Source organism: Trichechus manatus, unplaced genomic scaffold (genome assembly GCF_000243295.1).
Source record: "Trichechus manatus latirostris isolate Lorelei unplaced genomic scaffold, TriManLat1.0 scaffold00077, whole genome shotgun sequence".
Lineage (NCBI taxonomy): Eukaryota > Metazoa > Chordata > Mammalia > Sirenia > Trichechidae > Trichechus > Trichechus manatus.
This window is the reverse complement of record NW_004444013.1, coordinates 2,691,763-2,713,893: the sequence shown is the minus strand read 5'-3', so window position 1 is coordinate 2,713,893 and position 22,131 is coordinate 2,691,763. Positions and strand designations below refer to the sequence as shown.

The following is a 22,131-nucleotide window of genomic DNA, read 5'->3' as shown; positions in this document are numbered from 1 at the left end:
TAACATAAGGACTCATCCTGTGTGAGGTGCTTTATTTTTGTGATCACATTTATCCTCTCAATGAGTCTATCGGGTTGGATCTATTATTTCCCCCACATTACAGACGGGAAAACCAAGGCACAGAGAGGTAAATAAGTTGCCGGATGACACGCAACTGGTTAGGGCAAAGGTGGAATTTGAACCCAGTCTGGGCCTCAAGTCCATGCTCTGAACCACTGGGCCCCCTGCCTTGCTCATGAACATGGGCCTGAATGAATGGTGTGCGGTCCTTAAGACAGAGGAGCCAGTCTTCATGAAGGCCCCAAAGGAAGGAGGTTCTCCTGTCAGGCCAGGCTACAGGGGAGGCAGGACTTCCCAGTCCTGGTCTCTCTCCAGATACCATCTTCTGCCCCCTCAGACGCTTGGCTTCCCCCTACTGGCTGAGCTGCTTAACTAGGAAACCCCCAAGGCTGGGCCAGTGGCAACAAGTTGTGAAGACAGCATTAGCCCCAGGGCGAGGCCCAGGCGCGCCCTCTGGAACCGTCTGTCAGAGACAGAATCAGAGGCTTCCTGGGCTGGGACAAATTAGCTCTCACTATGGGATGGTTCTGTCCTAGGTTGAACCTAAACCCTTCCAACTGCCTTCTTGAGCAAGGAGCGGCCAGTCCCTGGGACCAGCAACAGGCGGGGGCCTGCGAGCCACTTGGCTGTGACGCTAGCTCTCAGCAGCGCTGGAGAAGAGTAGGGCAGCCCTGGGCTGCAGCACGAGCTCAGCCTGGGTTGGGCTCTGCCCAGGGCTGTCGGCTGGAGCAGGGGGTCGGGGTCTATGCGGCGAGCTGTGGGTGAGGGTGGGGTTACGGCAACTTTCAGGAACCATGACTTTCCTGGCAGGCCGGCCAGAGGACAGCAATTGAGTCCTGGGGGGCAGGGCTGGGTCTGCCTGCCATTGCTCCCAGTTCTGAGCGGGCCTCAGCCCACACTTGTCTGATGAAAGGAGCCGCTCCTAGCGGACCCCACCCAGACTGGGAAGATCCCAGGGACTGGCCCACCCCTGCCCTCAGCCCACTTGAGGCTGACACAGTTCTGACCGGACCCAGTTGCATCACACGATGAAAATCACTTGAAGCTCACCAACCAACCACTTCCGTTCACTCCAGCAGCATGCTGTCCCTGCAGGGGGGTGTGGTGGGTTAAACTTATTCCAGTGAGGCAATGGGGCCTCAAGACTCAGTTACCAGCTCTCCAGCAGACACAGGAGCAGCGAAGTCAGCTGGCATTGGGGACTGGGTCAGTCTGGGACTTGAAGAGGTGAGGTGCCTATGTCACTTCCCAGTGAAGATCCAGGACCTAGGGTTGTTGGGGGTCAGGGGACCACAGACATGGGGAACCTGTCATGCCATCTTGCAGCATCCCATCTTCCATCAAGCACTAGGACCAACCATCCCACCCCATAGGACTGAAGCTTGTTTCATGAACGCCACTCAAAGCTCGCTGACTTCAGCACTTGCTGCAGCTTCCAGAACACACATTGTGGGTCGTCTGCTCCAAGACTGTTTTCTTGGAAGCCTGCACTTGATGTCTTTTATCAAAGATTTTTCCTACAGAACTTTATAATAAGGAAGGAAGACAAACATACTCTAAATTATAAATTATAGAGCATTAATTCAATAGATTGAGGATTTATCTAGTTCTTCTAGCCTGCAACAGTTCAGCTTCTGGGAGGTGGGCCTTCTTCAGTTCCTTTGCTGAAGGGAGTGGGGCCACCTCTGTCCAGGCCCTCAGGCACTAAGGGCCTGGTCTTTGATCCGGCTCATTATTGCTTGGGTATCAAGATCACGCACAGACAATACTTCACAATGCCTGTCACCCATCCACTCTTGCTGCTGAAGAAACTGGGCAGGAAACACCGTTACAAACTAGTGTTGTATTACAGCTTGTTTTCAGTGCAAACTTTCCCAACACTTCCCGAAAATAAAACCACAAGGTATGTGTGGTGGCAGTAGGGGTGGGGAAGAGAGGGTGAGGAGGTGACACCATCACTACCCTGACAGGAGGGACACTAAGGAGAACCACACACCACTCGATCCTTTTTGCTGTCTTTAATCCAGTCCCAGGGTGAGGAAGTTCCTCTGGAGCAGCCAGGCGAGGTCCACATGCTGTTTACTGTCATCAGGCCACCAGACCTGGGGACACATTTCTACAACCAGCCGCGAGCTTTCAATTCTTCCCTTTGAGTCAAGAAGACTGGCAGCCACAAAGTGCAAGTATAGGCAACTGGTGATCCTCTTACCACATACTGGAATAAAAAAAGAGCCCAAATGGCAGAGGCAGGGGGGAAAAGCAACCCTTTTTGAGTCTTATCATAGCATAAACAGCCCCATCTGTGGCCAGCCTGTCGGACTCACAGGGAACAGCTGCTACATCAAAGAAAGTGACCAGCAGGTCATCTGAATTCCTAAAATCCTGTCCTTCTTCCCTCCCCATGAGAACACATCTTCAGAACACAAGTCCAGAAACTGGGCTTTCACTTACGAAGATGAGTATCCAGCAGGGCACTATGAGGAGATGCCCATGTGATGTGTGACAATTATCTGCTCACTAATGGTTCAGCAAACCAAGTCCCTCAAAATTATTTAGACTAGGGCTTGGGGTGTTATGTGGCAACTGGAAAGGTCTGGTCACTCTCCAACAGACCTTTTGGTCTCTGAAAAAAAGCAGAAGTAGGAACGTGGGTGGGAGGAAGCTCATAACCACGCTACTTCAAACGGGGGCGGGCTGTCTGCTTTAGGTGGGCATGCTGCCCCAAAGCACGGAGGGCTACAGACCTGGTTCAAGTCTGGTCCAACCCTCCAAGTCTCTGGGGCATCTACCTGTGTTTACTTCATCCGTAAGGTTCCAAAACCATACCGGCACAGTACCCGAGAGCACAGTTCACTGACTTAGCCTCACTTACATACCATAGATGGTCTAAACCGATTAGAAGACAGAGGTATCTCAGTGTATTAACTGAAGATGGAAAACGTACTTGCACCAAGTCTAGGTGATCGACAGACGAAAAGGGACTTTCGGCCTCAGCAGCACAGAGCAGAGGAGTCGCAGGCCCCCGTCTAGCTGCTCTGCATGCCCAGGGCAGAGGCCACGCGGGCTCCAGCTCCGACTCGATCACTACCGAAGGCCCCAGCTTGGAAGGGGGTTTGGCACTTAGTAAGGCCGCGTTGGTTGGTGGTTTGTATTTTGTAGAACCCTGGGACGCAGACATTACTTTGGTTTTATTGTTTTTCTGATAGAAATTAACATACGACCAGCAGCTGTCCAAAAGTGAAAGTCTGGATACAGTCACAAAGTATGTTACAGAAAAACTAAGCATACTGGAATTACTGAAGAGACCATTTGTATGGTACAGCAGATCATCACTATTCCCGGATTCTGTATTTACAAATCCACCCATTCACTAAAAACATTCGGGAGGCAGACAGGGGCATGCCCAGAGCAGTGAAAAATTCCCAGCTGAGGCAGACCAATTCAGTGTTTACAGGGATTTTACAGAACACAATTACTGCGAATAACGAGAATCAACTGTGACTTTATTTTTCAATCCAGTCTTTACTGAGCTAGCAAGTATTTTAGTAGGTAACTTTAACCATCCCTCCCCACAAGAATCATGCTATTTATCAACTGCACATTTAAGAACAAACTGCCTATTAATTAGAGCAGGTAGCTGAAGGCTTCTTCCTGTAGATTGTTACTGGGCTCCAATTAAGCAGGCAAGGGCATCACTGCCACCCATTTTGACTAAGTCCACAGCCCTGAGCCCAGGGCTAATTTTGCCGTTGCTGGTCGGGAGGCAATTTGGTAAGGCAGTCCTCCCCCACCTGCAGGCAGAGACTGGGACACGGCAAGGCTTCACAGAAGAGGACTGTGAGTGATTAAGAACTGTAACTTCCACCTCCATGTTCATCCAGAAGACAGACGCAGCAACAGCACCCCCTAGCCTGGGGGTCAACGTTTCTGGAGAAACTGGGCCTTGTTTAGCTTAGAGGAGATGAGAGTGGGACAGGAGAGCACTCCGCCAAGCCTTAAAAAGTTACCACAAGGAAGATGCAGCAGACTGATTCCGGGCAGATGTGAGAACATTTAAACAAGTGCTCACTCTCTGTGTGTGTGTGTGTGTGTGCACACATATATACATACAGATATGGAATCATACACACTTATCCTGATAGGACACTGGGATAAAAACACCTTCCTGTTAATTGTATACTTGCACAAAATTTGTGTTAAAACAAGAGGTGAATAAAGGGTTATGTACAGGAGCTTAATGCCTTATAAAACCAGCCTCTGGGTAGAGAAGATTCTCCAGCAGACGGAACAGAAGTGTGGGTGAAGGAGCACGGTAGTGCAAGGTTTAAAGACACTTTAAAAGAACCACAAGATTCTACTGTAGCAGCTGTCTCCTCTCACAGCTGTAGGGTAGGTTAATGCTGAATTAGTTTTGCTTTCCCTGAGCACACACTAGCAGGAGAGAGGCGAGGCCAAGGGCCGTGCTGAGAGGACAGAGGAGATCTACAGCCAGCGTGCTCGCTCTTAGGTGTGAGGGCCTTATGTAGGCGCTCTACTGGGGGAAGTCATACTTCAACTGCTCTCCATCCTCACAGGTGACTTGTCACAGATATACAGTTGAGGGTTCCAGCTCCGACTAGACAAACACAGTGGTCTCAAGAACACCATGAATGATGGAGGCACTCAAGCTCTGAACAGTGCCAGTCCTTACACACCTTGCATTCCACCTACCACCAAACCACCCAAAAGTTTCCCCAGACATAATCATGAAGACACTTTAGAAAGAAATGAATGAGTGTGTGAAAGGCATGGATGGACTTTATTTATCACCCTATATCTACAGTTTAATCTGAGGTAAAATATAAGCAACACATAAAAATGCCTATTTCTGCTACCGTGTAATATAATTCTCCGTGGTGAACGCTGTGATTAAGCTACTGAAAACTCTAGGCCATCACATACTCTAGCTTTGCATATAGCTGGTATTTTACAACTCTCATTGTTTGTGAAATCTCAACAAAGGTTAAGATTTTCCTACAGGTATCAAAGGATGCGTAATTAGCTTATTGACCCCTACTCCCCACACCGGAACCTCAGTGTTATAAGTACAAATGTAAAATAATGAAGGCAGTGAAAACCCTTAAGCCTGATCCAGGCTGGAACAGTGTTCCAGGAATTCCACGCCACAACAGGCTGGTTACATGACAGTGAGGCTTTAGTGTCATTCAGCTTGCCCGAATACTCATACCTGATCCTGAACTTCTGATACACCATGCACTTTATCTGGCCAAAAAGTAAAAGTGGAAGAGGTTCTCTGTAATTCATCTATAACCCACACGTGAGGTACTGACCTCTTACTGACTGTTAGGTGATCCAGATTTTTTTTTTTTTAATTATGATAAAAAACATAGGAATCATGATAGATAGCTTAGGAAAAGGTTTAGTCAAATATACAGATACTAACTGTTCACTCAGTCATTAAGGAGAGCCGTGAACAAAGGATCATTTAAATGATTTTTTCAAATAGAAAAAACTAAAGAACTGAGCTATCACAGGTGTTTTCTTCACTGCAGAAGCTGAGAGATTCCAGCAGGAGATATCTTCACTTGATCAGAAAATAAACACCGTAGCTGAAGGCTCTGCCGATACATAAAAAATCTGATGAGACTCATCCCTGTCATGTTCCCTGTCGTTTTTCCAGCATTGCTGTAAAACCCTTATAATACATTCCAAAGTAAACCAGCCATTCCAAATCTACAGTCACGCTGCTCTTTAATTCAATTCACAGAACTGCTGAAAAAGTAGACATTTCTATCTAAAAGTAGAAAAAAAGGTTTGTATAGAAGGTATTTCTGTTATACAAGTATATTACACAGCTTGGGGCAGTAACAGGTCCGAAAAGATCTTCTCAACCACTGATACTTTAAGCTAAAATGGGAGAGAAAACAAACAAGCAAGCAAACAGATTAATCTGATTACAAGAACTAAACATTCACAAATATCACCATTTAATTGGCAAATTTTGATAAAAACCACTTGGATTCACATGCACTCATAAAATGGTATGAAACCTTAAGTCCATCAATTTACAGTAGAAGGTAAATTCCAGTATAACGAAAGTCACTGCACAAAAAAATCCACCACCAAAGTACAGATCAGAGCCTACTGATGTCCAGCTGCACACCCTAACTATCACTAAAACCTTACACCGCCCAGGCTTAGGGAGGCTGAACAGGACACAAGAACCAAGCTTGTCTCGTTCCTGGTCTACAGCTACCCCCAGTTCACGAAGTCTGCAGTAATAGGATCAGACTCGTAACTCAGTTATGCATGATGCACAGTGAACTGGTGCGGCTGAGCCCGAATCGACAAACCCTATCATTACGTTAAGGAAAAGCTGAGTCATTCTAATGATACTGACTTTTAGCAAATTCCAGTTGTCAGGTAAAGGTTTACCCTATTCTACAGAAAGGAAAACAAGAATATTTTCCTTTTAAGGCAAAAGTGCTTTTCTATCTTTGACTGAGAGACATATATTCATTCAGGACATATCTTTCTGATTGAATCTTCTAGCTCAAAGCATCAGAAAGGCTTAGACTCGGACTCTCTGCATCCCTGAAGGCGGGGCTGCCATTTTACAGCACAAGCAGGGAAATCACATTAGCTCGGAAGCATGCAGGTGGGTGCAGACGGACATTACATGGCATCTGGACACAGAAGCTGATTTACCCGGAGGGAAGAGTCTACCACGTCGCGTCTGGTTCTTGCTTGATCTGAGAGCTTCCATCAGTGTCCTTTATTTCTATCAAGAGAGGCAAAAGGGTACTGAGTAATTAATTACACTATTAATGCAAACCTGCATAAATCCAAGCATATCAAACTAGTTACCAAGAAAAGATTTCATTAAGAATTACAAGATACTAAAAATGATAACATTTTCTGGGGGACAGTAGTATTTCTCTAGTAATAAAGTCTACATTTTGTTACTTATATTTTCAAAGTAAAGACAACTTATTTATATGTACTTAAAGGACACACACACTATCCACGCTAGACAGCAGTCACTGAACTGTTCTAGAATTCACTGAGAGTCATCTGAGGAAAATGGAGCAAAAGAACCCAAGAGTCATCTCTGAATATAATGTTTCTGCATAAACTACAAATCCCCTTCACCCAGAAACAAGAGAATGAAACCACCACATAGCTCTAGGTAAACAGCTTTAAAAACACAATTAAACCTTCGTCCTAATAAAAGTTTTAAGGAACTCTAGTCTTCTTTGTTTTTACAACCAAACTCTCATTTTACCTTCTGTTGTAGGAACCTCCAACTGGCTTGGCTCAGCTGATTCTAAAAAGAAACACAAGATTGATTTTAACAGTGTTCACACCAGTTGCTTTAAATTATTTAAAGAGCCTAGAAGGGAGAAGAGAGGAGAAAGAGCTCTAGATGTTGTATACAAAGCCGAAGATGAAACAACAGCCACAGATTCACAGAATACACAATTATGCAACTGTACCCTGAAAATTCTACTTTTCTGAAATGCATTTATTAGCATGCAATCTTAATATATCTCTACCATAAAAGCAAAAAATTTCTTCTTCATGTCTTTTGTTTCTTCCTCTGTGGGCTTCCTTTTCATAAAAGCCTTTTATTACTTTCCATGATTTACAGAGTTAAGAAGAAAACATAGGCTCGGCCGGTCTATCCATTTGTTTCTAAGGAGTTTTTAAAACCACAACACATATTTCTAACCAATCTGAAAAACTAACCCAACCGTAGCTCAGTAATTCCAGTATAAAGCAACCATTAGGGACTAACGGCATAAAGGCTGAAGTTAAACAGCTGACCCTTCTTTCTCTGACATTTCATTCTCTGTCGGCCGTCTTGGGATTCTTGACACTATGCCTGACACGAGACTGGGATCAAATGGTACATGCCCCACAGCTGTCAATCAGGACCCACAGCTTGAGTTTACACTGGCTTCCAAACATGGAGTTGCAGCGACAAAGACTGGCTGTGTGCATCTATCTTGTGACTAAGTCTCCTTAGAGTTGGGCAAGTGTAAGCACGTGAGGCCACAAATGATATGTGACCCTGTCAATGATACCAGTAGGAATGTTTCTGCTTTCTACAATGTTCCATTTACCTTGTATCACTGGGCCTTCTGACTCACTCTGATCAGCCAACTCTGAAAAGAAAGCAGATCATAAGCAAATGAATAGATCTGGGGATAAAGCGGATCTCAAAACTCGGGGGCAGAAGAGATGTAACTAAATCCACGACGCTCAAGGGTGAAGGCCAAAGAACAGGGTCAGCAGCAGGAAGGAGGAGCCCTCCAGAGCAGAAGTGATCGCCGCATGAGTTCTCAGCTCAAGGGGCAAACCCGGAGCCCACAGGCTCCGTTGCTCAATGGGCAGAGGACCCTGAGCAAGAAACTGACGCAGCTCACTTGTCTAATGAATGAGCTCGAGAACTAGTGAGCTAAATGTACATGAATTTTAAAGAATTAGAATAATTCCAATGGGAAAAAAGACTAAATGAAATTTACTGAAATACCAAAGGTATTACAAACAATGATTCTCACTTTGGTAAATTTTTAATAACATAGTTAATAGAACAACACAAAACATGCTAGCACAACTAAGACTTGCTCAGAATACTATCTAGAATGGCATGAACATTAGGGAAACAGAGGGCCACTTACATCTGCTCATTCAACAGTATCTGAGAAGCCAATGTGTGCCAGCCACTGTGCTTAAATATTCACACATGCAAGCTAAATCACACTGAATGCCCTACTCTTGTCATTAAATTCCAGGACAATAATTATATGATCATAGGAAGAGTAACAATGGCAGAAGCGGCAGTGGCAGCAATAATAACAGCAACTATAGACTGTATTTACCAAGCATATACTGAGCCAGGCACTGTCCCCGGTTAGTATTTAGGCCTTTTGGGCCACCTGGTCTCTGCTGCAGCTAGTCACTGTCTTAAACGAATGGGCATGGCTGTGTTCTCACACAACTTCATTTACAAACACAGGCAGGGGCTCGCCCCGTTTTAGGTGTTTTACATATGCTGAGCCACTGAATTATACTCTAAGCCCCCCAAATGGGTACGATTATCATTACCACTTTGTAATAAGGTAAACTGAAGACTCAAGTTAAGGAATCTGCCCAGTGTAACTTCTAGGAAGTGCCTGATACTGAGGGCTACAACAACAAGGACCTTGCACAGTTACTGCCTTAGGTGAAGTAACCTATTACTTTCTGTGAGACAGACAGACAGACAGACACACACACACACACATCAGAAAAAAATAAAAGTTTTCACAAAATACTCACGGTTATTAATCACAAGTCCTGGAAATGGTCTAAAGAGAGAAACAAATTGTTCAACAGTTTATTTTTACTCTATGAGGAATTACATATATATTCAGTTTACTGAACTACTATTTAACCCATGTCACTTATAATCTTATGGAAGATATGTGTATTAATAACTAACAAAGAGACGTTGTTAGAAAATGCTACACTGAAGACGAAGGGAAAACAAAACCAGACACAGGAAACAGAGAACTGAGGAATTCTAGGCAAATGGCTGAATGGAGGGTTGTCTGCCAGACACCTGGGCAGGGCATGGAGAACCACCATTTATGAAATGATACAAAAACACGGGCTTTTAGGGAAAGGGGATTGGGAGATGAGTGATAGTGGTGGAGAGAAAATGCATTGAGAAGGAAGACTAGATTAATACATTAGAGATTTCTGAGTGCCAGTCCTAACCAATTTGTACCTAAGACAGTGGGAACCTGACAGTGAACTGACTGGGTAGATTTAGTGACAGGAAGATTTCTGGGCAATGACGGGAAGATTCTAGGGGTTGGAAGAAAAGAGTGAAGACAACTCGGGCTTTTTGTATAGGTGGCTGGAAAGAAGGATGTTTGCTGAGTACGTACTGTGACAAGCACGTATCAATGAATGTAACCCTCAAAGGCTGTTGTTAGTGGGCAGATACAGCCATTCCCACCCTATAACTGAGGAGCTGACGATCATAAAGGGAACAATTATCATATTCATTTTACAGACAAGGAAATGGAAGTGACTTGGCTAACAAATGGCCGATTTGGAATCAAATCCCTGTCTGACCTGAAGTCCATGCCCTAAGACAGGGGTCAGCAAACTTTTTCTATAAAGGGCGAGTAAGAAATATTTTAGGCTTTGTAGGCCATACTGTCTCTGCCACAACTACTCAACTTTATCATCATAACTCAAAAGCAGTCATAGACATCATGAGACAATAACGTAAACAAATGTGGTTGTGTCTCAACAAAACTTTACAAGACAGGTGGCAGGCAGATTTGGTCCATGGGCCATGGTTTGCCAACTGTTGACTTAAAAACCAAAACCTGCTGCTGTCGAGTTGATGTCGACTCTCAGTGACCCTACGGGACAGAGCAGAACTGCCCCACAGGGTTTCCAAGGCTGAAATCTTTGCAGGAGCAGACTGCCACGTCTTTCTCCCACAGTGCGGCTGGTGGGTTCGAACCGCCAACCTTTCAGTTAGCAGCTGAGTGCTTACACATTGCACACCAGGGCTCCTTCCTTAAAAACCAGGTGATTAAAAAAGTCAGCTCAGGGAGGAGGAGAGAATCTAACGTTATAACTGCACTCATTACAAAGGAAACTTGTGAGGACTCCACTACTGCATGGGACTGTATTTTGGAAGATGACTTAGCTGCCCAATCTCCAGATTCACTCATAACCAAGCAAGAAACTCTCACTCACCGAATGACTGTGAATTTGATAAACTCTGCAGAATCTAAGATCCTCCTCATAGAACTGATTTCCAGGTAACTGGGGGCTTTGAATGACACCCCCGGGGGCATGCCATCGACCACCACGCATCCAGGGTTGATAGTGATTTTCCTGTAGGGAACTTTCACAGGGAAACCCATACCTATTGCTTCACCTGTGATGAGACAAACAACACAAAAGCATACACTAACACATGAAGAGGTATTTAAAAAGAAGCATTTATTTTGAATTAAGACTGTCTTCACTGTTAACTAAGGTCTTCCTACACTTCCAACAACATGAGCCTTATTTTACTGACTTAGAAACTGACCAACAAGACAGTTAATGTTTTCTTATGAAAAAAGTTTAGCTCCTTCCCAAAAACCCACCACACACACACACACGTTTTTCAATTTTAACTTCTTTTTTATACAGAGATTAGCATTACTTAAGCATAATCTATAGAAAAGATCTTATTCAAACAAAATTTCCTTGCTTATTTCAAACTGCACCTTGCAAATACAAAACTTACCGAATTTCCGACTGAAGAGGTCATTCACTTGTTCTCTTAGCTGTCTAGCCTTTTCAACTTTGGACAGTCTTTCATTATCATCATCTTAAAAATTTAAGAGAAAACCCAAAACTTAATAATGCACTTCTAATTCCAAGTAAATCAGAGTAGTCATGTTTAATAAATCAGAGTAACTATGTTTAATTTGGTTTATGTTTTTTGCATATTTAAGCATTTTGGACTAATCAAGTTTGAAACTATTTAAAATTGTATCAGCATATTGAAAATGCTACAACTTTATTCCTGTCATGAAGAATTTCAACTTATTGCTTTACACAGATTTTATTAAATGACAGACTAGACATGTGGATACTTAACAGGTTTAGGCGCCTGTTTAGTCCAAGAGCTGACTAGAGTTGTTCAGAGATAATGACAGGGTGATGTACGTGGTTAACACCTTCTGCATGGGCAAGGAAGAAGTAGGGGCAACGAGCAGTATACTCAATATCCCTGAATGATTAGCATAAACCCCAGTAATCCATGTCATGAAAGTCAGAAAAAAATTAAAGAGGAAAAAAGTCTCACAGATTATAATAAAGGCGGAGAAATTATACCTGGAATTGTCACCTGAATGATGTTAAGATCTTCAACACCTGATGCAGTAGTATTAACATTGGGTGATGAATTTAGTTTTCCTTTAAATAGAAATTTAAGATTAGAATTTGTAGAAAACATGGTCAAATCTTCTTTTAAAAGCAAGGAGTAGAACTTGTTGTGTTGGCTAATATTTTGGTGTGTGTATTTTCACAATTAGAAAAAGAACTGACTATAAACTAGTTTTAGATGAGCGCTCTATTATTAAAGATCCACAGCTCAGGATACATCTCTGGAACCAGTGCTATATGTATAACCTTTGGTTTTGTGGGGATTCATTTTCTATTAAATATGTCTTTAAAAAAATTAATAATACTCAGGGGGTGGTATGCCTAAAATCCAGGCTGCATAAGATGGGATTTTAACCCAATCTTATTCAGGGTTGTTTGTTTTCATGGTATGTCTCGTCATCCCAATGTGATACAAGCTTCCCGCAAGAAGGCGGGCTCCACTTCTACTCTGGTCCTGAGGGGTGGTTAGCGGAGCACCGCGCACAGACTCGGCGCAGCACTGGGTCACGGCAGCGCCGGCCACGCTCCCAGTCAGCATCCTGCTTTGTCCCCCGCTGCTCTGCACGACTGTCTAAGAGCATGTTTTCAGGGCAACGACACTCACTCGGGGGGCTCTTAGAGGAGGCAGCACTCTCCTTAATTGCGGTCTCAAACATTTCTGGCCTACAAACAACAACAGAGGAACAACATGTGTGCTACTGCAAAGCTTAAAAAAAAAAAAAAAGAATATATATATATATACACACACACATATATACACACACAAAATTAAACGTGTAAAAGATTTAAAAACCAGAAACTCTTTCTAAGTATATATTCAATTCTTAGTAATTACCTAAAGAAACAAATGCAAAAAGACAAATTATAATTGCAATTTTCACATTCACCCCATCTCTATCTTTGACAGCCCACCCCAATCCCAAGTTTTAACGGCATCTTCTTCCCATGGTTTGAGTATATCCTGAAAAGGATCAGTGCCAGACGAGAGAAGGGACACAGGAGAGTCCACATATGTGACAGGAAACCCAAGGTGGCTGTGAACATGAGAACAAGAGTCCCCCTCTGCGTAAGCAGCAGCCTCAGCTACTGCCCTACCCGACCTGAAGTACAACAGGTGGCCATCACGTGGCCGTGACAGCTTTGATTATTTGACAGGATCCCTCAGTGACTCAGAAGTAAGCCTTACATCAAGCAAATGAAAACCTAAAGTTCATTTCAAATTATTCCTGAGCATAGACATACCTAGACACACACACACACACACACATATATTTTATTCCAATTTGTGACAGTATTTCAATTGTTAGTCTAATTCATAGATGTCCAATGAAATAAAGGAGAGAGATTAAAATATCTGTCAGTTGGAGGAAAAAAATGCCTGCTTAGATTCCAGCAGTGTTAACCAGTAAAAACACAACGTGGACAGGTTTAGCTACATCAAGTTACTATCCCTCTGATACGCCTGATCCTGGTAGTTTCTTATCAACTCATGGCCAGGAATGTTTCACTTAACTTCCTAGCCTTTGTAATTCCCTTACTTTTTAATGATGAACTTAATCTTGGCTTTGTTTCTGAGTATCTTCTCCAGCCTTGGAATGCCAAAAGTAGATGGTCTTCGGAATGGGACACCCTCAGGTAAGCCTTCCACATAAAAGTCTTCAGGGAAAGATTCGAATAATGCAAATGGCACTTTCACAGCTTGTTTAAGGCCAAGAGCTTCACCTATAAAACACACACAAAAAAAACACCTCCTACATACAACACTTACTTCATTTTTCTTTTAGCTAATAAAGGTTTTAAAAACCAGAATCTTATAATTACATTGTGCAGCTGCTAAAATCATATTCTATTTAATTTCAGCAATTTGTATTCAACACTTTGGTGGCTCAAAAAAATAGGAAAAATTATGAAATTCAAGTCTGCAAAACTCCCACATTTGTACAGATAGTTTTACATTTAAATGTGAGACATTATACTCTGGCTCTTTTTCCTACTGAACAAAAGCCACCTAATATTTCAACAGTGTTTCAAAATAAGCTTACCACATTTTTCATTGAAAAGATTCTCAACTTTCTGTTTCAGGTCTGTGATTTTGGCATTCCAGGCCTCTGCATGGAAAATAAAAGACGGTTGTTTGTAATACCAATATACATCCATGGGAAGGGATTTTTCATTTTATTTTATTGTGCATCCGAGCTTATTTTCTACTTTAAGAAATACAAAATTTAAAACACGTAAGCTTTTAACAATGCCATGTCTTGAAAACTACTCCAATCCCGGTAAATTATTAAACTGTTCACCATATTACTAATGTATGTGTTGGCTACAAATAAATATGATAAAATGAACTAAAAAAAAAAAAAAAAAGGTAAAAACCATCCTCCCTCCAGAATCAATTATGGTGTCTATTACGTGCTAGACATAATTCAAAGAGCTTTAAATGACTTACTATTTATGATCTTCATAACAGCCCTACAAGGCAGGAAGTAATGTTATTCCCATTATACAGATGAGGAAAACGAAGCACAGAGAGGTTAAGTAGCTTGCCCAAGGTTGAAGAGTTATAAAGTAGTGGCACTGGATTTGAACCCAGGCAATATGGCTCTACAGTCTGTGCTAATATATACTGACTTATGACATAAAAAGCATAATCACCAAAGGAAAACTCTCTCCCTCGAGGCTTGAAGGGAACATTAGAGCCATTCGTCTGGGTAGGGGCTCGAACAGCCGAGGTTTGAGGACTGTTGTTATTGGGGCCTAGAGAATAAAAAAAAAAAAAAAAAATTAGAATTAACACATACACTTCATCATGCTTGAGTAATGCTTGTGGTTTCTCTGGGATTCCCTAAGTCCAGCCTGTGTTGGCAAGTGTAAAGCCACTTTCAAACAGTATACGCAATGCAAATGGGTGCTCTTGCTAGTTCCACAGACCTCCACCCATTTTTCTGCTTCCATCCCTACAATCTGACACTTCCTTCCCATACAATCAGTTTTCTGGCTGATCCAAGGTACCTGAACCTCACTCAACGCTTCCCACCAGGCCCATGTGGACCATCAAATCGTTTGGTTACCTATGTTTGCTCACACATTTTTCTTTCAACCCTGGAACAGAAAGCTCAGCTTTAGGTACCACTGTCTCCACCATTAAGCTTTCCTTTGGATTCTCTAACCAGCTCTGGCTCTGACATAACTTTCTCTAAATTCTTACAAATGCCAGGTCTTGATGCTTAAACAATAAGCTTATCACTTTAATCCAATGTAAGCTAACTATTTTTGAAGAATAGAAGAAACAGAGTCAAGATGATGCAAAAATAAAGGGAAATTAAGTTTCAGCTGATTTTTTTTTTTTTTTAATTCTTGGGAAAATAACAAACATTCTTAGCATACATCCAGAACTTTCAAATTTCCCAATTTGTAGAAATGTTTGTATAGGTTCTGGGCTGTCACCTAAATTATCTTTCTACTGAGTTACCTACTTCCTATACCTTCTTCACATAAAAGACTCTTGCTTGAGGAACAACTTTTGCAGTAAAAGTATTAACAGCTAACACTAACTACATGCTTGAACAAGTACACACTGGTCATTGTAACCACGCCTGTTACGTGGATGAGGCACTATCATCCTCTCTCTGCTTTACAGATGGGGAGACAGAGTGCACCGTGTTAAGCGGTGGAGTTGGGATATGAACCTCCACATTCTGGCTCCTCAATCTTAACCACGACAACATCTGACACACTGGTGGAAAAGAAATCTCATGGATCATTTCAGATCTAAGCCAGCAATGGCAACATATAGCACGCACGGGCCCTCCTGCACTCAGCCTGACTGTGGTTACAGGTGTCTGCTGGGGATGGGGGATAAGGAGGAGACCTACCTGCCACTCCCTATGAAACGTCAGATTCAACATTCTAGACTTTAATTATTTCAAACTCCCAAATACAAGCCACAGACTTCCTTAGACAGTATAGTGGTGGAACCTGTCTGAAATAGCTGGCTGTAGCAGCCTGGTTATCTGGCAGGCACGGCTATAAAGAAGCAAGCAGTCCCTTCCATTACCAAAGCGTCAAGACACTGGCTGTTAGGGTTATCTAATTAACATTCCTTGCTTATCCTCCACGCCAACACAGCCATCTTTTAATAAAATGGGCAAGGCAGAAAGAAACGTGATCAGATGACAGAGGCCATGGGCTGACTAAAGATCTACTTGTTATTCTAAATTAATCAACAGGCACACTGGTTTATATTTAAGTGTGCTGTGAGGCTTGTGACTGAGAAACCATTCCCGAGGGAGTTCCTGTCTCTGAAACAAAAGCTAGTTTCTGGACCCGAAAAACCAAAGTCATGGCCTTGTCAGGCTCTGCCGAAGACAAGACAGTCTCTGGGTTTCTTTTGCTGGTCTCAAAGTACAAAAATATCACCGCTATGGTTAACTAACTGACAAATTCTATCTCTAAGAGGTCTGACCTCATTTGCTGCCTCTCCCTTTTAACGTCATCCTCTTGAATATTTACTATCATTAAATCTACCAGAGGAAGGCACTTGCTAACTAGAGATAGTATATTTTCTCACAAACAAACTCACCCCTGGGAACAGAAGCCTTCCTACACTTTGGGGGTCTGCAATCAAACTTCAGTGCGGCTGAGAATGCTGAGATGAACCCAGAGATACACTTATCCCCTCTGAGGTGATCTGTCCCTGATTCTTACTATGTAAAATATTTTTTCTTCTTGCAGCTTTACAATTTACATATGGTTAAAATTCTAACATGGTTTCAATATGAACATTCTTATCCTGTAATTTAGATGACTGAGTCCATAATAGTTTTCTAGTTGAGGACAACAGAGAAAACAAGAAAAGCAGAATCAAGACCAGTATGCTGAGCCCATAAATCACCAGTATGTATTATAAAAAATACTGATTAATCTCCAATCGTCCACTTACAGGGACTTACGTGTCTGACCATTTAGACTCATAAACCCATTGTCGTTGAGTTGATTCCGACTCAGAGTGACCCTACAGGACAGAGTAGAACTGCTCCACAGGGTTCCCAAGGGGCAGCTGTGGATTTGAACTGCCGACCCTTTGGTCTGCAGCCAAGCTTTTAACCACTGTACCACCAGGGCTCCGACCATATTAGAGCAACTGTTAATAAAACTTGGATGTTCACTGAAATCAACTAGACAAAACATATGGACAGCTGGAGGGAAAAACTTCTCTTCTAGAAGAGAAGCAAATGAGAGAGGTCCTACAAGTGTCCCTGCTTTGAACCCAGAGGTGTCTCGTGGACAGAGGCACAAAAGAGGAGGGAAATGAGGAGAACACAGCAGTTTCACTAAGCTAGAAACAAGAGATGGGAATCAGGGAGGCAGAGGTGGTAGAATCTGCCGGGCAGAATACCAAAGAGGACCCAGTGAAACAGAGAAAGGAGCCCCACAAATCTGTACAGGTGGGCCCCTGGAGACTTTGAACACTAAGCCGCATGTGTAAGGCATGAGACTTCATAAGGCAGGGAGAGAGCAATATCTAGGAACTATAAATGTAGTACTTCTTAAAGCTCACACACAGTTGAGAGATATCTGAGATGTGACAAGCCAAAGAAGAGATTAAAAAAAAAAAAAACAAACAAAAACACTACCAGTATCCTTCTTTTTATTGCAGTAAATATACATGCAACGTAACATGCTATTTCAATATTCTTCACATGTACTATTCAATGACACTGTGTTCATTCAAAGAAGAGATTTTGCTGAACAACAAGATATTTAGAAGAGATGCCAGAAGTCACAACTTAATGGCAGTATTAATTTTTTTTTTTTTAAGTTTTAGAGTAAAAGCTACTTTGGACGCGTCTCAACAAATCTCTTTAAGTTAATCTATGAGTAATAAGTAATTTAACACCTGACAAAACCAAGCTTAATCAAAATTTACCTAACATGCCAAAAAGCAGAAAATTCTGACTCATAACATGGGGAGGTAGGGGGTAGGGAATCAGTCAACAGAAACAGAGCCGGAAATGACAGAGAAACTGGAATTAACGATTATAAATACGCACAAGGATTTAACAGAAAACACAAATATAACAGTGAGATGAAAACTCTAAAAAAGAACCGAATGGAAGTACTACAGCCAAAAAAAAAAAAAAAAAATAACAAAAACAATAATTTCACTGCATGGGCCAAGCTTCAGATTAGATACTATAGAAGAAAATAACTGGGACTTTGAAGGCACAGCAACAGACAAACTAAAGGAAGCAAACAAACAAACAAAAAACCATCAAAAAATAATACAGCCTCATGGTCTTGCGGGACATTATCAAGTGGCCTAATATATCATGACTAAGGTCTCAGAAAATCAGGAAGAGGGAAAAAAAAAAATCAACAACAAATGGCCAAATTTTTTCCAACTACAATGAAAACTATAACCCACAGAGCCAATCAGCTCAACAAACCTCAAGCAAAAGAAAATACTACAATTAATTATAAAACCAAGGCGTATCATAATCAAACTGATGAACGCCAGTAATGCAGAAAATCTTGAAAGCAGTTCAGAGTAAAAACATTCAAGGGAAAAAATAATAAAAATCTTCACTGCTTCCTCATCAGAAACAATGCAAGCCAGAAGAGAATGGACCAAGGCCTCTGAAGTGCTGGAAGAAAAGCAGTCACCCTAACATTCTACAGACAGCAAAAATATCCTTAAGACAGAAAAATATTCTTAAGGGAAAACACCGTAAGACATAAAAAAATTATGAGAATTTGTCACTAGCAGACCAGAACTGTAAAAAATACAGAAGTTCTTCAAGCTGAAAAAAAGGGATGCCACACTGAAATGTGAATCTACAAAAGAATGAAGAGCATCAAAAATGAGGAATAGTTTAGAAATTTAAAATAATTTCTCATTTTTAAAATGTCTTTAAACTGTACTTGACTGTCTAAAGCAAAACTAATAATGCATTATGAGGCTTACAACATATGAAGAAGTAAAACGTGACAAAGATAGCACAAACAAAGGTATAGAATAAATGGAAATATGCTGCTGCAAGGTTCTTATCTGTGGAGTTGTTAGCTGCCTCTGAGTTGGCCCCTGAATCATGGCAACTTCATGTGCTACAGAGTACAACGCTCCATAGGGTTTTTTGGGCTATAATCTTTACAGAAGCAGTTCATTCCCCAGGCCTTTCTTTCAAGGAGCTGCTGAGTGGGTTTAAATCGCCAACCTCTGGGTTATCAACCAATTGCAAACTGCATGCACCACCCAGGCTCCTTATATGTGGAATAGTACGATACTATTTGAAAGAAGACTGATAAGTTACAAATGTACACCGTGAACTGAACAACCAACCATTAGAAAATATACCAGAGGAGATGAGGGGAAAAACACGAATGAAAAAGAGAGAGAACAAAGAGAAAGCAAACAGCAAGATGCTGACTTAAACCTAACCATACTGATAATTATGTTAAATGTAAATGGACTAAATAATAGTTAAAAGGCAGAATTACCCTACGAGGTAAAAACAAGAGCCAACTCTATGCTGAGTCTTTAAAGATAAATATACAGATTAGAGTAAAAAGATGGTAAACAATATACCAGTCAAGTACTAATCACAGGTAGGCTTTAGGACAAAGAAATATTACTACAGATCAAACAGGACAATTTTATAATGATAAATGGACAATTCATCAAGAAAACATAACTACAAATGTGTATGCACCTAATAACAAAGCTTCAACATACGTGAAGCAAAAAACTGACAGACCTGAAAAAAGAAACAGATTCACCATTATAGATAACATTTCAGCCCTTTTTTCTCAGGAGCAGATACTTGACAGAACTAAAAAGAAAAATAGTAAGGATACACAATACTTGAACAACATTGTACCAACTTGACCTAACTGACACTTGTATAGCGTCACACCCTACATCAGAATACAAACTCTTTCCAAGTGCACTTGAAACATTTATCAACACAAACCATATGGTAGCCATATAATGCATTTAAAACACTTCAAATCATGCAAAGTATGTTCTTTGATCACAATGAAATTAAACAGAAATCAACCTGAGTATTTAGAAAGTAAAACATTTCTAAATAAATAGGTCAAAGAAAAAAAAATACTTCAACTGAATAATGAAAATACAACATATCAAAATCTGTGGAATTCTAATAACTGTGGCTAATATGTAGCTTAAAACACTCATCTTTGGCTTATTAGTCTCTCTTCAAATAAAATCACTCCCTTGTACTGTAAGAATTTTACAACACCTAAGGCACTGGGGGTACATTTACAGCTTTAAATGGTTAATTTTAGAAAAAAATTAAAGTTTTACATATCAATGGCATAAGTTGCTACTTGAGAAGCTAGGAAAAATTTACCCAATGTAAACAGAAGGATATAGTAAAGGTGAGAGCAGAAATGCACAAAATATAGATTTTTAAAAGAAGATAATATAAACCTCTAACTATACTAACGAAGAGAAAAAGAAGACACAAATTACCAAAATAAAGACTAAAAGAGCAGATATCACTACAGACCCTACAGACTAAGAGAAAATATTTACTATATCTATATATCTGAATGACTTATATCCAAAATATATAAATAAGAAAACAAACCAATTACAAAATCGACAAATGATGTAAATAGATACTTCACAAAAGATATAAAATTTCTAGTAAGCACATGAAAAGATTAGCAGAGAAATGCAAATTAAAACTACATAGAAAAAGAAAATACCATACACTCACCAGGATGGCTAAATTAAAAAGAATGACAATATCAAGTACTGTGAAGATGTGGAAACTGGAATTCTCATACACTGCTATAAATGGTACAACCACTTTGGGAAACTGCTGGACAGTTTCTTAGCAAGTTAAAAACCCAGCAATTGAAATCCTAAACGTCTACCGTGGAGAAGGAAAGCAAACGCCACACACAGTACACAAATGTACACAACACAAAGACTGGAACAAGCAAGCTCTCCTTTTCAAGGGATGTATTGTTCTTTTACACCACCCTCACTCTTGCAGCAGAACACAGCCTCATACTGTAAAATAACTTCTTCTCTCTCTCTTACCGTAAGCATGCTACTCAAACCTCAGGACTGCTACTCATCTCACCCTCCTAACTTTCCTTCTGAATTTCCTCTTTGTCCTCATTGTGACCTCTATTCTCAACATCCTAATGAAATTCTGGAGTCATTATTTCTTTAATGGCTTTACTAAAAAAATAAAAACCTATCAAGTGAAGACAGCATCCATCAGTCACTTCAAGAGTGTAAGTCCTAATACTCTAAAATGAGCTAGTTCCAGGACTTCTGGCCACTGATGGCTTGATGGTTCCCAAGACACTAAGCATGATTACAAGTTACAAAATTACACACCCTGGAACATGAGATTACTCGTCATCACTCAGACTCACAGACTGTGTACTTTCATCAAAACGCACCTTTGCTCACGCTACTCCCTCTCTCGAGAATGGTCTTCCTGTGTCTCTGCTTGGCAAAAGTCTACTCTTCTAGCAAGCTCTTGTTTAAATGTCATCTTCTCTGTGGAGCGTGCACCACCTCAGAACCAATCCTCCCTTTTACTGTGGCTGTATCACACTGTTCCAATCTCTGTGGATTCAGACCCCAGTCTGCCTGGTTCCTGAATGTCTGTGTCTTTTGATGACACATAACACCCCACGCACTTTAAAATTATTCACGAGCTCCTTCAGGAAAGGGACGGCGCCTTGTGTATAAGAGACAGCTGCCTCAGATCTTATCCAAAAGGGGGAAAGTAAAGAATTGAATACGTTTTTATTTAATTCTTGGCAATTTTTAAAAGAAGTGATTAAACTGGTGTATGATGCCCATAAATCGCACAAGGGTGCCTGTTGCCTTTTATATGAGAAAGCGGCTTCTCCGTGGCACTGAATTTTATCTAAACCCTGTGATCCTGAAAAACTGTGATGGGGAAAGAAATTGCCACCTTCTTTCTGTGTTCTGAAAAATGGCTTTGTGCAAATAACCACCTTTTCCCATATGACTTACATAAGAGCCACTGACATCCCCTCATTTACCTATGACAAGGCCAGACACCAAAAACCAAACCAAACCAAACTTGTTGCCGTCAATTG

The 22,131-nt window shown here is 41.3% G+C and overlaps 1 protein-coding gene across 10 annotated transcripts in view; it reads right to left on the bottom strand.

Moving 5' to 3' along the window:
• Nucleotides 1–4,833: 4,833 nt before the first annotated feature.
• Nucleotides 4,834–22,131, bottom strand: part of GTF2I (general transcription factor IIi) — a 140,535-nt gene continuing 123,237 nt past the window's right edge. For 8 of the 10 annotated variants that reach the window (XM_004380767.2, XM_023735293.1, XM_004380769.2 and 5 more), the window contains 12 exons: nucleotides 14,668–14,769; nucleotides 14,055–14,120; nucleotides 13,551–13,734; nucleotides 12,617–12,675; nucleotides 11,962–12,042; nucleotides 11,369–11,452; nucleotides 10,828–11,011; nucleotides 9,385–9,413; nucleotides 8,187–8,228; nucleotides 7,346–7,387; nucleotides 6,769–6,841; nucleotides 4,834–5,967 (listed from right to left, as the gene is read on the bottom strand). In XM_004380767.2, the coding sequence (XP_004380824.1) occupies nucleotides 6,783–6,841; nucleotides 7,346–7,387; nucleotides 8,187–8,228; nucleotides 9,385–9,413; nucleotides 10,828–11,011; nucleotides 11,369–11,452; nucleotides 11,962–12,042; nucleotides 12,617–12,675; nucleotides 13,551–13,734; nucleotides 14,055–14,120; nucleotides 14,668–14,769 (932 nt within the window). In that variant the 3' untranslated portion in view covers nucleotides 4,834–5,967; nucleotides 6,769–6,782. The remainder of the gene's footprint in view (nucleotides 5,968–6,768; nucleotides 6,842–7,345; nucleotides 7,388–8,186; nucleotides 8,229–9,384; nucleotides 9,414–10,827; nucleotides 11,012–11,368; nucleotides 11,453–11,961; nucleotides 12,043–12,616; nucleotides 12,676–13,550; nucleotides 13,735–14,054; nucleotides 14,121–14,667; nucleotides 14,770–22,131) is intronic. The other 2 variants (XM_023735294.1, XM_023735296.1) reach the window with 2 other exon arrangements.